The 15,522-nt window shown below is 40.4% G+C and overlaps 1 protein-coding gene across 3 annotated transcripts in view; it reads left to right on the top strand.

Moving 5' to 3' along the window:
* Positions 1-15,522, top strand: part of PTPN21 (protein tyrosine phosphatase, non-receptor type 21) — a 78,845-nt gene that overhangs the window by 28,252 nt on the left and 35,071 nt on the right. For all 3 annotated transcript variants that reach the window (XM_027552670.1, XM_027552669.1, XM_027552668.1), the window contains 3 exons: positions 7,576-7,745; positions 13,542-13,639; positions 15,093-15,160. In XM_027552670.1, coding sequence (XP_027408471.1) covers positions 7,576-7,745; positions 13,542-13,639; positions 15,093-15,160 — 336 coding nt within the window. The remainder of the gene's footprint in view (positions 1-7,575; positions 7,746-13,541; positions 13,640-15,092; positions 15,161-15,522) is intronic.

The raw sequence follows: 15,522 nt of genomic DNA, 5'->3' as shown, positions 1-15,522 counted from the left end.
AATCAGTTTACCATAAATGCATGAGTTTATCTCTGGACTTAATTTTATACCATTGGTCTAAGCATCTCTCCTTATACTGGTAGCTCACTGTTTTGATTATGGTAGCTTTAGTTCAGTTCAGTGAGTTCAGTCACTCAGTCGTGTCCGACTCTTTGCGACCCCATGAATCGCAGCACGCCAGGCCTCCCTGTCCATCACCAACTCTCGGAGTTCACCCAGACTCACGTCCATCGAGTCAGTGATGCCATCCAGCCATCTCATCCTCTGTCGTCCCCTTCTCCTCTTGCCCCCAATCCCTCCCAGCATCAGACTCTTTTCCAATGAGTCAACTCTTTGCATGAGGTGGCCAAAGTTCTGGAGTTTCAGCTTTAGCATCATTCCCTCCAAAGAAATCCCAGGGCTGATCTTCAGAATGGACTGGTTGGATCTCCTTGCAGTCCAAGGGACTCTCAAGAGTAGCTTTAGTAGTAAGTTTTAAAATGATAAAACGTGAGTCTCCCAACTTTGTTCTTTTTTGATATTGTTTTGCCTGTTCGGGGCCACTTAAAATTCACGTGAATTTGAGGATTGGCTTTTCCATCTCTGTGAAAAAGTCTCTTGAAAGTTTGATAGGGGTTGCATTTGAATCTCTTTGGGTAGTCTTACTGTCTTAATGACATTAAGTGTTCCAACCGATGAACACAGGATGTATTTCCATTTAACTTTGAGAGAGTCAGTTCCTAGGCAGGTTGATAAGGAGTCTAGGGGTCCCCGAGGAGAGAGGGGTCTGGAATTCTCAAGGAGGAAGAAAGGACAAACTTTTTTTCTTTCTCCACATTCCTTAGGATTATATAACAATAATGTATCCTGCCTAAGGACAGTCTTTGGATTAAACCTTCTGTTATCTTAAAATGTAAATTATGGGAGTAGACCTGGTCTTTACAAGGATGTATCCTGCCTGAGGACAATGTTATCTTAAAATGTAAATTATGGGAGTAGGTCTGATGAGGTCTTTACAACCTCCAGACATTCTTTGGATTATATAACTTCATTGTTAACACTAGCAAGCGGGGACTCTTTCTACCCCCTTCTGATGCCTATGTCAGAAGCTTTCTGTATCTCCTTTATACTTTAATAAAACTTTATTACACAAAAGCTCTGAGCCATCAAGCCTCGTCTCTGGCCCCAGATTGAATTCTTCTCCGCTGGGGGCCAAGAATCCCGGTGTCTTCGTGTGATTCAACAGCAACCTTTCAACTTCTTTCAGCACTGTTTTGTATTGTTCAGTATACACATCTTCTTACTTCCTTGTTTAACTTTATTTCTTAGTATTTTATTTGTTTGGATGCTATTATAAATGGCATTGTTTTCTTACTTTCCCTTTTGAATTTCCCTTTGGGGGTGTATGGAACCATACTGGTTTTGCATATTGACCTTGAACCCTGCAGCTTTGCTGACTTTATTCTCTAGTACTTGTGTTTGTTTGCTTATTTTCTGTTTGATATTTTTGGTAGAGACATCTTGGAGATTTAAAAAATATATATAAGATTATGTCGTCTGTGGATGGACACACTTTTACTTGCTCCTTTCCATTTTGGATGCCTTTCATTTTCTTACCTAATTGCTTTGGCTAGGATTTCCAATTGCAGTGCTGACTAGCAGTGATGAACGTGGGCATACTGGTCTTGTTTCTGATCAAAAAATTTTCAGTCTTTTACCATTCAATATGATGGTAACTGTGGGTTTTTCATAAATGCTTTTGGAGAGTTCTCTGGTTTTTCTAGTTTTTTTATTTTTTATCATGAGGTGTTGGGTTTTGCCAATTGCTTTTTCTATGTCAATTGAGAGGACTGTTTTTTTCCCCTCACATCCGTAATTCTGATATATCACGTTGATTGTTTTTTGTATGTTGAACCACTCTTGCACTTCTGGGTTGAGTCCTGCTTGGTCATGGTGTATAATCTTTTTAGTATGCTTTTGGGTTCAGTTTTCTAGTATTTTGTTGAGAATTTTTGCGTCTATAATTATACGGGATATTGGTCCGTAGTTTTCTTTTCAGGTGGTGTCTATTGTCTGACTTTGGTATCAGGATAATGCTGGCCTGTAGAGTGAGGAAGGAAATGTTCTGTACTTATCTTTGAAATCCTCCCAAATGGACTTATGCAGAAAATTCTTTGCCTGATGAAGATTTAATCACAGCATTTTATTGCTCAAATTCTACCTACTCATCTTAGAAGCAAACCATATTATAAAACCTCTGAAATCAGATGTTGTTATTTCATTCTTTATGTGTAGAAATTCTAAGAAAGCATTGAATACAAGGATTATAATGTTACAGGGTTTTAGTTACCCATATGTATATGAACATTTCTAGTAGCAACTTTAGAAATATAATACATGATACAAATTGTATCAAATTTGTATTTAGGCTAATTTTACATGATACAAATTTTATCAAATTTGTATTTAGGCTAATTTATCAAATTTTGGCTAGCCTTTACTACTTAAGATAGCACTTGAAAACAGGGATAAGTCCCAAGGCAAATACTTACTGCACTATAAAAGGGGTTCATGTTCCAAAGTCGTAGACTCTCCTGTGTGTAAAATAGCTAATCAACTAATAATTTACTAAATCTATATCCAGCTGTTTGCACAAGGTTCTTACTACTTCTTTATAAGGTATATCATTTGTAAAAAAACTAATTATGATGCAATTTCACAAATGCATTTCTTTTTGGCTTTCTATCCATATATGTGACATAAGTAATAAATGCATTGCTAAAGTAAATAAGCTTAGCACATATTAAGAGTTTATTTCTTCTACAATGTGCTTTTTAAGAATGCTAACAGATTATTCATATATTTTTATATAATAATGTCTGTTCATATTCATAAATTATATAATAAACTTTTGGTTTTATACTTCTATGTAAATTTTTGTGTTCAGAGTATTCAAGTCCAACTAGATTTAAAGGGAAGAGTAATGTTTACAGAGTATTTTAAAGACCTTTTAATTTTTATGACCAAAATAGTTTTAGATCCTAAAGAATGCCCAGGCTTCTGGATTTATGGCAAAAAAAAATTATTTGTAGAACTTAGTGCATAGCAGTGGTATGTGTTATAGACCAAACATGGTACATGCAATCTAAATCTAAAATAGAGCACGAACGTACATACAATGAACAGAAGTGCACTGTGTTGTAATTACCAAATAAATGTAATTAGAAAGGTTTCTTGGGTTTTTTTTGGCAAGATCTTCAGTTGATTTTGTTGATGTTTGGCAGAGTGGGTAAAGCTAATCTTTTTAAAACATAGTGGTTTTCTAGTGGCAAAATGCAGTCATACATGTTTTGCATTTAGATCTCACGGTGGAGTTATGAGGGAGGTATTATTGCCTTAATACAGTTGAGAAAACGGAATTGGACTAATTGACTTTTCCACTTCACAGCAAGCGTTAGAAATTAAACCCAGGACTTTGGACTTTAGCAGCAGCTTCCTCCTATTACTAATTTTTGTTTTCTGTAAGTTGCAGTTCAGATGGAAGAAGGAATAGGAATAGTACCTGTTTTCCAAAAATATGATACTACTCTTTTCGTACAGATAACATATTTTATTTTACAAATATAATCACAACTTCAGGCAATAATTAACAGCAGAAGGACTCAACTTTCTGCTGTATTAAAAGTGTGTTTGGTTTCAAAAATTTGATTTCCATGCAGCTTTTCAAGGGTAGGCTGTTGATTTGACTGTCTCCTGCATAACATCGAGAGAGGCGGGGCGCCACGTGCAGTGACTTCCAGACTTGAGTGGGTACGAGAATTACGAGAGTTTAATATCTCTGTTGGCCTCATTGCGCTCCAGGTAGTTCCAGCAGAGGCGGTCCAGCGACGGCATTTGGAGAAACACTGGTTTTAGAGTTTAACACACACACAAACATCTATTGGGGAAGGTAATAGTGGCGATTTAATCTGTAATATTGCTCTAGTTCTTAGAACAGAACTTGGTCCAACATAGTAAATATTCAGAATATTCCAGTTGTGTGTGATAATTTGGGTGACAGCTGAGAAGCAGGAGAATATTCGTTCTTTTATTCAAAGTTTACTGAATTCCTGCACTGCTCTAGCTATTTGGATATAAAGGGAAAACAGATACATACATTTTTGACTCTTGTTGAGTTTATATGATTAATAGACTCATTTTTTAAAAACTTGTTTATTTGTGGCTGTGCTGGATCTTCATTGCCCTGCGGGCCTTTCTGGAGTTGTCGTGAGCGGGGTGAGGGGCCTCCCCTCTGATTGCGGCCTGCAGGCTTCTCCTATTGGGGAGTTGTAGCGCGTGGGCCCAGGAGTTGCGGCTCCCAGCCTCTGGAGCTCAGGCTCGGTAGTTACGGCGCCCGGGCGTAGTTGCTCCGCGGCATGTGGGATCTTCCCAAATCAGGGATCAAATCCGTGTCTCCTGTTTTGGCAGGCGGATTCTTTACAGCTGAGCCACCAGAGAAGCCCCTAGTAGACTCATTTGAAAGGTATGGGTCTTCGTTTGTTTAAAAAAAAAAAAAAATTGTAAGGTAAATTTATTAATATTGAGGACATGTTTTAATATTGGTTTTTATTTCCCCCTCTGTAAATTGATGACTCACTTTTTGAGGGTTACGGTTAAAGAAATAGCCGTGTGTTGTTATTGACTGTATTATTGTTGCTCTAAAGCTGTATGAACCAATGCAGTGGCCACTGGATGTTTCCAGCTATTTCAGTCCGTTAGGGCTCAGTGACATTGGAAATTAGGTTCCTCAGCTGCACTGGCCGCACTTCGCATCCCCAGAGAATGCAGATACCGCAGCTCAACCATCAGAGAAGCTCCGTTTGACAGTGTGACTTTAGAGTCTAGAACAAAGCAGTGATTTTTCCAGTTGCCTTGATCTGTCAACTGACTTTTGAGGTAAATATTAGCAGTGGCCGGAAGCTGTCATCTCAGTCCTTACGTGCATTAGCGCCTTTTCAGGTTGACCAGTCAAGGGCTAGGATTGGTTTACTTAAACGGTTTGTTACATGGCAACTGAGATTTAAATGCTGACATCTGGGCGTTTTTCTTAAGCCTCTGAGTAGGACACGTAAGTAATACTACTGCCGTAGCTATAGCTTCTTCTTGTCTGTGTATATTTATCTCCGTAGCATTATATATAAAATAGATATAATTGTGTATATATCAATCCCAATCTCCCAGTTTGTCCCTCCGCCTTCCCCCCATTAATTGTAAGGTTTTCTACATCTGTGACTCTGTTTCTGTTTTGTAAGTAAGTTCATTTTACTGTTCTTTGTGTTTTTAGATTCCGTGTGTTAGCAGCATCATACAACACTCTGTCTTTCTCTGATGCGGTTCCTTAGTGTGGCGATTTCTAGGTCCGTTGGCGTCGCTGCGTGTGGCGTTGCTTCTTTGTTACGGCTGAGTAATGTTCCACAGTGCATATGTACCGCATCTTTTTTATCTGCTCCTGTCCGTGGACGTTCAGGTTTCCTCCCTGTCTTGTCTATTGTAAATAGTGCTGCAGTGAACTTGGGGGTGCATGTGTCACGTTGAATTTTTTTTTTAAACTTTACAATATTGTATTAGTTTTGCCAAATATCGAAATGAATCCGCCACAGGTATACCCGTGTTCCCCATCCTGAACCCTCCTCCCTCCTCCCTCCGCATACCCTCCCTCTGGGTCGTCTCAGTGCACCAGCCCCAAGCATCCAGTATCGTGCATCGAACCTGGACTGGCGACTTGTTTCATACATGATATTGTACATGTTTCAGTGCCTGGATACATGCCCAGGAATGGGGTTGCTGGGTCATATGGTAGTTCCAGATACTTGCTCCCATCCTGAGTCTTTCCTCTTTGCTTCTGGTTTCTTTTGTTGTGCAAAAGCTTTTACGTTTCAGTAGGTACCATCTATTTTTGCTGGGAGGCGGATCAAAAAAGATATTGCTGCTATTCACGGCAGAGAGTGTTCTGCCCATGTTTTCAGCCAAGACTTACAGTGTCCAGCCTTAGATTTAGGCGTCTAGTCCATTTGAGTTTATTTTTATGTATGGTATTAGAGAGTGTTTAAATTTCATTCTTCTACGTGTAACTGTTCAGTGTTCCCAGCATCACTGGGGAGACTGTCTCTCCTCCACCGTGTACTCTTGCCCTCTTGGTCATAGATTAGTTGACCATAGGTGCATGGGTTTATCTCTGGGCTTTTATTTCTGCTTCTGTGCCAGTACCAAACAGTTTTGATGAGTGTAGCTTTTGTAGTACAGCATGAAGTCAGGGAATCTGATTTCTCCAGCTCTGTTTTTCTTGATCAAGATTGCTTTGGCTATTGCAATTGCATCTTTACCACTAGAATCTACAGTATTTACATGAAATTATTTATTTATAGCAGAGAAGGCAACAGCATCCCACTCCAGTACTCTTGCCTGGAAAATCCCATGGACGGAGGAGCCTGGTCGGCTGCAGTCCATGGGGTTGCTAGGAGTCGGACACGACTGAGCGACTTCACTTTCACTTTTCACTTTCATGCATTGGAGAAGGAAATGGCAACCCACTCCAGTGTTCTTGCCTGCAGAATCCCAGGGACAGGGGAGCCTGGTGGGCTGCTGTCTCTGGGGTCGCACAGAGTCGGACACGACTGGAGTGACTTAGCAGCAACAGCAGCAGCATTTATTTATAGATGCCAAATTTGAATATAGTGACAAGTTGAATTAATACTATCTGGTCAAAATTTAGGAAGAACCCCAGTTATGCTTATTATAAAATATTAATTATGATACATTTAATATTTTTATTTTTAAAAGCTAACCTTTTTTTTTCTTGGCTGTGCAATGCAGGATCTCAGTTCCCTGATCAGACGTTGAACCCAGGCCACAACAGTGAAAGCACTGAATCGTAACCACTAGACCACCAGGGAACTCACTGAAAACGACATATATTTTCAGTATTTTTGTTTTGTTGTTGAACTTACGTAAAATTGTGTAGTATCTGCTGAATTCTGATATCTAGACATTTTTTGTGCAGGGTTCAAGAAATAGTGTGCAAGTGTAATTGACCTTTGCCTCTATTTTTTTTTCCCCGACTGTGTGGCACGTGGGATCTTACTTCCTCAGCCGGGGATTGAACCCATGGCCACTGCAGGGAAGCACGGAGTCTTAACCACTGGACCACCAAGGAGGTCCGCGCCTCTGTCTCCTGAATGAGTGTCTGTACAGAGACAGAGCTTGCCTCTTGTTTGGTTTTTACCCCCTTTAGGTTTTGCCGTGGTCCCTTTCTGAGCAGAGAAGCAATGGGAAACTGTGGTCTCTTGGTCTCAGATCATGGGTGTGTTGTTGTTCAGCCACTGGGTTGTGTCCAGCTCTTTGTGACCCCATGGCCCCGCAGCACGCCAGGCTCCTCTGTCCTCCACTGTCTCCGGCAGTTGGCTCGAGTCCATGTCCATGGGGTTGATGGTGCCATCTAACCGCCTCACCCTCTGCCCGCCCCCCCCGCCCCATGAACAGTATGAAATGGTCACGGACTAGAGCAGGCAAAGTCTTCTGTCTGTCTCTGCTTCCTTCAGTGACTCTCTCTCTTTCCAGATTACTTACTTCAGCCTCTGGTATTACAACAAGCAGAATCAGCGCCGGTGGGTGGATCTGGAGAAACCTCTGAAGAAGCAGCTGGATAAGCACGCGTTGGAGCCTACCGTCTATTTTGGAGTGGTGTTTTATGTGCCTTCAGTCTCACAGCTGCAGCAGGAGATCACCAGGTAAGGAAGAAGGTGCTGTGTGCTTTCAGGGATTCCAGTGAGACTGAAAAGTGAGACTAAGGTTGGAGGAGTCGGGAGGTAAAACTGACCTTTGCCCTCTCACCACGCGTTTTTAGCCACAGCATTGCCTGGAGCTTCTGGTATGTGGTGTGTCAGAGTGCTTTGTGGCATGTTGCCTGACGTATGGGTTCACTGGGCACGAAGGAACGATTACAAGGAAAAATGACGTTTTTACCCTGGCTGTGAACTCCTCTTGAAGTGATGTCACCCCTAATGTATTTATGGATTTGTTTCTGACCTTAGTAACAATGAAATGAGAGAGGAGATTTTTCAAAAATAGCCACAAAATATGTGTTTACTCCTCAAGAAAATGTGTAGAAGTTCTGACCCCAGTGGCCATGTTCTGTACATAGGTGTGGAAAGGAGAAAGACATGGGGGAAGGGTTTGAGATCAGAAAATATTGGCCAGTAAATGCGCTTAAAAGGAACACATGCAGAAAGCATAGAATGTATTAAGGGGTGGGATAGAGGAACTAATTTTTTTTTTTTTCCTTGGAGATAAGAAAACAAAGAAACAAGGAATCAAGTTTGCGTTCTTTTTTTAAAAAAATTGAAGTATAGTTGATGGTTCAGATGGTAAAGAATCTGCCTACAATGTGGGAGACTCAGGTTCAATCTCTGAGTCAGGAAGATCCCTTGGAGAAGGAAATGGCAACCCAGTCCAGTATTCTTGCCGGGAGAATCCCATGGACAGAGGAGCCTGGCAAGCCAGAGTCCATGGGGTCACAGAGAGTTGGACAGGATTGAGTGACTAACACTTTCACATAGTTGACTCACGGTGTTGTGTTAATTGCTACTGTACAGCTTAGTGATTCATACATATAGATACACACACACATTCCTTTTAGAATATTATTTTCCATTATGGTTTTTCACGGGATGTTACATATAGTTTTCTGTGCTGAACAATAGGACCTTGTTGCTTATCCCAAATTTGGATTCTTGAGCCTGCCTTTTACATTCTCCAGAATCCAGCACTTTTTAACCGTTTAACCTTACTTTCGAGCCAAGCTGGATTACTTCAGTGTCCTGAGCATGCTGCATGCAGTTTCACCTTTGTGTCTGAGACCTTTCTTTCAGATACACGTAACCGGAATCCTGTTCATCTGATTTTAGTTCCAAAGGCACCTCCTCCATAAAGCTTCTGTGACCCCTGAGGCTGCAGTGAGCTTTTCCTTCTCCAGACTACTCTAGAATTTGCTTGTACTTATGTTAAGATGGCAGCCGTCATAGCCTCTCACTACAGTTATTTGTGTACAGATCTTTTTCTTAGATTTTAAATCCATGTTTTCTTTAACTTTGCCTTTCAAATCATTTCTAACGCAATGGCTTGCAGATAGTAAAATCCTGATACTGCCCTGTGTTTGTGGAGTATTCTAAGTACTGAGTTTGCAGTTAATTATTGAAATAAGATGGATAACCAAAGGAGCTAGAATCAGGTTCTAGGGATTGGCATGAACTGACTACAGAGCAGATCTGAGCTATAAAGATTTCAGAGTAGAAGCGAGGAGGAGAAAACAGTAACTTATTACTTTGTCTCATTTCTTTGAACATTTATTGAAGATATAATATGGTCTGTAAGAATTATGCTGGTTACGGTGGGAGATGAATATACAAGTAGATATGCTTTATTCTTACACTGGAGGAGTTGTCACAGTCTGGTGGTGGTCCGTGTACATGAATAATTGCAGTGTATTATCATAATACATGCTTTAATTATAGCACGGCCTTCCCTTGTGGCTCAGCTGGTAAAGAATCCACCTGCAGTGCGGGAGACCTGGGTTCAGTCCCTGGGTTGGGAAGATCTGCTCGAGGAGGGAAAGGCGAAGTCAAGTGGAATGCCAAGTCAAGTGGGCCTTAGGAAGCATCACTACGAGCAAAGCTAGTGGAGGTGATGGAATTCCGGTTGAGCTATTTCAAATCCTAAAAGATGATGCTGTGAAAGTGCTGCACTCAATATGCCAGCAAATTTGGAAAACTCAGCAGTGGCCACAGGACTGGAAAAGGTCAGTTTTCATTCCAATCCCAAAGAAAGGCAATGCCAAAGAATGCTCAAACTACCGCACAATTGTACTCATCTCACATGCTAGTAAAGTAATGCTCAAAATTCTCCAAGCCAGGCTTCAGCAATATGTGAACCCTGAACTTCCTGATGTTCAAGCTGGTTTTAGAAAAGGCAGAGGAACCAGAGATCAAATTGCCAACATCCGCTGGATCATGGAAAAAGCAAGAGAGTTCCAGAAAAACATCTATTTCTGCTCATTGACCATGCCAAAGCCTTTGTGTGGATCACAGCAAACTGGGGGAAATCCTTAAAGAGATGGGAATACCAGACCACGTGACCTGCCTCAGGTCAGGGAGCAGCAGTTAGAACTGGACATGGAACAATGGACTGGTTTTAAATTGGGGAAGGAATACATCAAGGCTGTATATTGTTGCCTTGCTTATTTAATTTATATGCAGAGTACATCGTGTGAAATGCCAGACTGGGTGAAGCACAGGCTGAAATCAAGGTTGCTGGGAGAAATATCAGTAACTTCAGATTTGCAGATGACACCACGCTTAGGGCAGAAAGCAAAGAGGAACTAAAGAGCCTCTTGATGAAAGTGAAAGAGGAGAATGAAAAAGCTGGCTTGAAACTCAACATTCAAAAAACTAAGATCATGGCATGCAGTCCCATCACTTCACGGCAAATAGATGGGGAAACAATGGAAACAGTGAAAGACTTTATTTTGGGAGGCTCCAAAATCACTGCAGATGGTGACTGTGGCCATGACATTAAAAGATGCTTGCTCCTTGGAAGAAAAGCTATGACCAACCTAGACAGCATATTAAAAAGCAGAGACAGTACTCTGCCAACAAAGGTCCATCTAGTCAAAGCTGTGGTTTTCCAGTGGTCATGTATGGATGTGAGAGTTGGACTGTGAAGAAAACTGAGTGCCGAAGAATTGATGCTTTTGAAGTGTGGTGTTGGAGAAGACTCTTTAGAGTCCCTTGGACTGCAAGGCAATCCAACCAGTCAATCCTAAAGGAAATCAGTCCTGAATATTCATTGGAAGGATGATGCTGAAGCTGAAACTCCAATACTTTGGTTACCTGATGTGCAGAACTTACTCATTAGAAAAGACCCTGATTCTGGGAAAGACTGAAGTCAGGAGAAGGGAATGACAGATGAGATGGTTGGATGGCATCACTGACTCAGTGGACATGAATTTGAGCAGGCTTCAGGAATTGGAGATGGACAGGGAAGCCTGGCGTGCTGCAGTCCATGGGGTCTCAAAGAGTTGGAAACGAGTGAGTGACTGAACTGAACTGAATTACAGCGCTGGATTCTGAGGAGTGGGTTGCACGAAATGTGAATAGGGAAGGCAAAGACGGTGACTTTTCACTTGACTTTACAAGGAGTGTTCTAGTTAGAGGGAGCAGCTTGTGCAAAGTAAGGGGATAATAAAAGCAACTGATTATTTAGGGAATTTCAGATACTACCTCGAGAGGAGAACAGAGGCTTGGAAAAAGAAATGCCCAAGTCATGAAGTCATAGACCAATAGGAACAGGCATTTTTGAGTGTTAATGGAAGGGAATGATGAAATGTGTACTCTACCGAGATCACCCATCATGGAAGGTAGATTAGAGGTTACAAGACTACAGGCAGGAGACCAGTTAGGAAAGTATGTGCCATAATCTAGGCTTCAGTCTAGACTGTGCACCTGTTTTCCCGTGATTTGATTAAGAAAAAGACCAAGAATACTTAGAGTGGAATATGTGGACAGCATATTCTATATAGAGTACTTTTTTTTTTTTATTCTTAATTTTATTTTTAAACTTTACAATATTGTATTACTTTTGCCAAACATCAAAATGAATCTGCCACAGGTATACCCGTGCTCCCCATCCTGAACCCTCCTCCCTCCTCCCTCCCCATACCCTCCCTCTGGGTCATCCCAGTGCACCAGCCACAAGCATCCAGTATCGTGCATCGAACCTGGACTGGCGACTTGTTTCATACATGATATTATACATGTTTCAATGCCATTCTCCCAAATCTCCCCACCCTCTCCCTCTCCCACAGAGTGCATAAGACTGATCTATACATCAGATCAGTGTCTCTTTTGCTGTCTTGTACACAGGGTTATTGTTACCATCTTTCTAAATCCCATATATATGTGTTAGTATACTGTATTGGTGTTTTTCTTTCTGGCTTACTTCACTCTGTATAATAGGTTCCAGTTTCATCCACCTCATTAGAACTGATTCAAATGAATTCTTTTTAATGGCTGAGTAATACTCCATTGTGTATATGTACCACAGCTTTCTTATCCATTCATCTGCTGATGGGCATCTAGGTTGCTTCCATGTCCTGGCTATATAGAGTACTTTAGATGCTTGAAAGGAGCTTCCTGGGAGAAAGTTGCAAGGTTTCCTCATTGACAAGACCCAGTGCTGCCAGCATTCTCTTTGCTGATGGAGGGAAATCTATGGGTTCTGCCACTAGCAGGTAGAGGGTTTAAGTTGGATCTAAATTCTTATTGAAGTAGATGGTGTTTTGCTCAAGACTTTTGGTAACGAAGAACAGAAATGTCGAAGGTAAATAAAGTAGGATGATGTAAGGACTCATATGCAATGATTAAAGCGGGGGGCTCTCCAGGAAACGCCATTGTGAACTGCGCCTGGGAACAGCTCACATTGTGAGCTTTGCAGACATCAAACCCAGAAGAGATTCTGGGTCCAAGACAGTCCTGTAGCCTGTATTGGCAGAGGGTTGGCAGATCTTCGTTCAGCACTGTATCCCCAGCATCTAGAACAGTGCTTGATGCATAGAAGGCCCCAGTAATTACCTTAGTGAATAAATGAAAGGAAGGCAGAACAGATCTTCACTGTAGAGCTTTATCAGAACGGAGAAGTCAGCCAGGTGAAATACTGCCGCCTGGCTGCAAGTGGGTGACTGCTGCTAGCCATGAGAGCAGCTGTTTATTAAGTGCCAGCTACGCTGTAGTTTTATGCTAAGAGCTTTACATACATTCCTTGTTCAGCCTTGTGAAGGGGTGATAGTACGCACCGTTTACTGGAGTTAATTTAAACCCACAGATTATGACTTTCCCAAGTTCCTTCAAAATGCTAAATTGGAGATCTGAAGTTTAACTGAAGTTTGCTTGACTAAAGGTTGTGCTGGTAACTAATACCCTATATACTGAAAACATAAACAGAAGTAAGCCCACATTAAAAGACTGTTATAAAGGATTTTAGCAACTATCCTTTTTGGTATTTCAATAAAGAATATTTTATTATGCGCCTGGTCTGAAATGTCAGGAACCATTTTTTCTTTTGACTTTACTGTCCAGGGCTAGGAAAGTCTTACATCACCAAGTTCCCCCAAAGGGTTTTTAAAGTATGGATTGGCCACTGATTCTCTGTTTCTCCAACTAAAACAACAAAACTTACCGAGACTGTTTTACAGGGTACAAGATAGATGACCAGCTGTTTCCTAGGTGGCTATAGTTTGTAGCTTTCAAATAACTACAGTTAAGGATAGGTGACTCAATAAATTGTTGTGTCTGTCTGTGTATTTGTCAGTATAGAAATGATCAAGGAACATTCCTGTCATTCTTTGAAATCGTCTGAGCTTAGTTTTGACTAGTTGATGCTTCTCTACCAAATAATGATAAAATGCATTGTGTCCGATTGGAGGTAATACCGACACTGACTTTTAAAAACTGACCTTTTTTTTTTTTTAATAGGTATCAGTATTATCTGCAGCTGAAGAAAGATATCTTGGAAGGAAACATTCCTTGTACATTAGAACAAGCAATTCAGCTTGCAGGCTTAGCTGTTCAAGGTAAAGAATGGCAATTGATAATGTAATAGATCAATCAGATTAAAATACATGTTGAACAAAAACAGCAAGGAATTCTTAAAGTAACTGACTATAGAAAGTAACTACTATAGAGTAGTTTTCTGTGTTAGTGGAATATTATTTCTGTTATCTAAGGGGCTTCCTTGTGGAGGAGGAATGGGTTTGAATTACTTGAATGAAATATGAGACTTCTGGAAGGCTAAGCATGTTATTACGTCAGCACAGCACAGACCAACAGTAGAGAGGAAATACACACATACGCACGCACACACGTGCACACACACACACACACAACATTTAATATGCCATGTATTCCTCTAGTGCAGGGACTTGATCTGCTGCTAGCTCGTATTTTCAGAAGAAAGATCAGCCAAACAGTGGGGTTGAAAAGGTCACATTCGCTTACACTTCAAGCGTATGTCATTGGTTTGGTTTCTTAAATAGTTGCCCTAGATTATAGAACATTGCCAACCGTAATATTATTAGTTTTGTATTTCACAAGTATTTTTGAGTTGTTTGTCGTATGTTTAATCCATATGTGTTTACATGTGTAATGTACTTTGGAAAGACTTCTAATGGGATTTTATTTCAAATGATAACTGGCATTTAATCTTGGAAATTGAAATTTAATGTGAAGGAATGATTAATAAAATTCCTTCAGATGTTAGCAGACATGGAGATATAATATATATCCTTCCTAGATGAAAAAAATGCCCTGTACTCAGGAAGCCATATTCCTTTTCAAAGTACTTTGAATCTTCTTAAGTGTTATCTTTGGCTTTAAGAGTTAGTTTTTCATAAGCTTTTTGCTGAACTATCAGTTTCTTTTACAATTAAAAATTTCTAAACAAATACATCTCACTGTAACATATTCAGATGATCTAATTCCATTCCCTAGAGGTAATCACTACTATGAATGCTTTGGTTTGTTCTTAACATTTTTTCTGTACATAAGTAGGCATATATGATTATAGGGTAGATTTTTGTTTGTTTTCTAATGACAAAAAAAATGAGATGATTTGTATACAATTTGTAATGTGTGTTTTTTTTTTTTCCACTTTATTAAGAGGCATTTTTTCCAAGTCCAGACACATGAATCTGTCTGGGTAAAGAGTCTGCCTGCAACATGGGAGACCCGGGTTCGATCCCTGGGTTGGGAAGATCCCCTAGAGAAGGAAATGGCAACCCACTCCAGTATTCTTGCCTGGAGAATCCCCATGGACTGAGGAGCCTGGTAGGCTACAGTCCATAGGGTTACAAAGAGTTGGACATTTTAAAAGGAATTTTTAAAATATACATTTTATAAGCTATAAGGCAGATTTGACTTCTAAATCATAAGCACACCATCTGTATACTTCATATTGAATTTAGTTGTGTATATGCTTTGCTTCCAATTAAACATAATTGACATGTGAATACTTGTGATTTTATATAGCTGATTTTGGTGACTTTGATCAGTATGAATCCCAGGATTTTCTTCAGAAATTTGCCTTGCTTCCTGTGGTAAGAATTCTTTTGACATTGGACATTTTTATCAACAGTGATTTCTAGACCCTTAATAATCCCTGAAATGAAGCCCATATATTAGACTTACTAGGTAGGGATAGAGTTAAAAAAAATCAGCTCCTTCTTGTAAACAACTTAAGTTGTTGCTTTCCCTGTTATAGACTTCTAGTCCTTGTAAAAGCACAGAAACAGAAGAGTCTGTGGCCTCTGGGCTGCAGCCAGCGAAATTCATTTTGAGTTTGAATGTGAGTCTAAAGAGAGGCACTCATTTCCAGCTTCTGAGGAACTACAGAGGTTTTGATTTTAACTGAAAACTTGAGACCTCACAGAATTATGTTGAAGTGAATATCGTTTCTCAT

This window comes from Bos indicus x Bos taurus, chromosome 10 (assembly GCF_003369695.1).
Source record: "Bos indicus x Bos taurus breed Angus x Brahman F1 hybrid chromosome 10, Bos_hybrid_MaternalHap_v2.0, whole genome shotgun sequence".
Taxonomy (NCBI): Eukaryota; Metazoa; Chordata; class Mammalia; order Artiodactyla; family Bovidae; genus Bos; species Bos indicus x Bos taurus.
The sequence above is the reverse complement of the archived record's forward strand: the minus strand, read 5'-3'. Positions and strand labels throughout refer to the sequence as shown.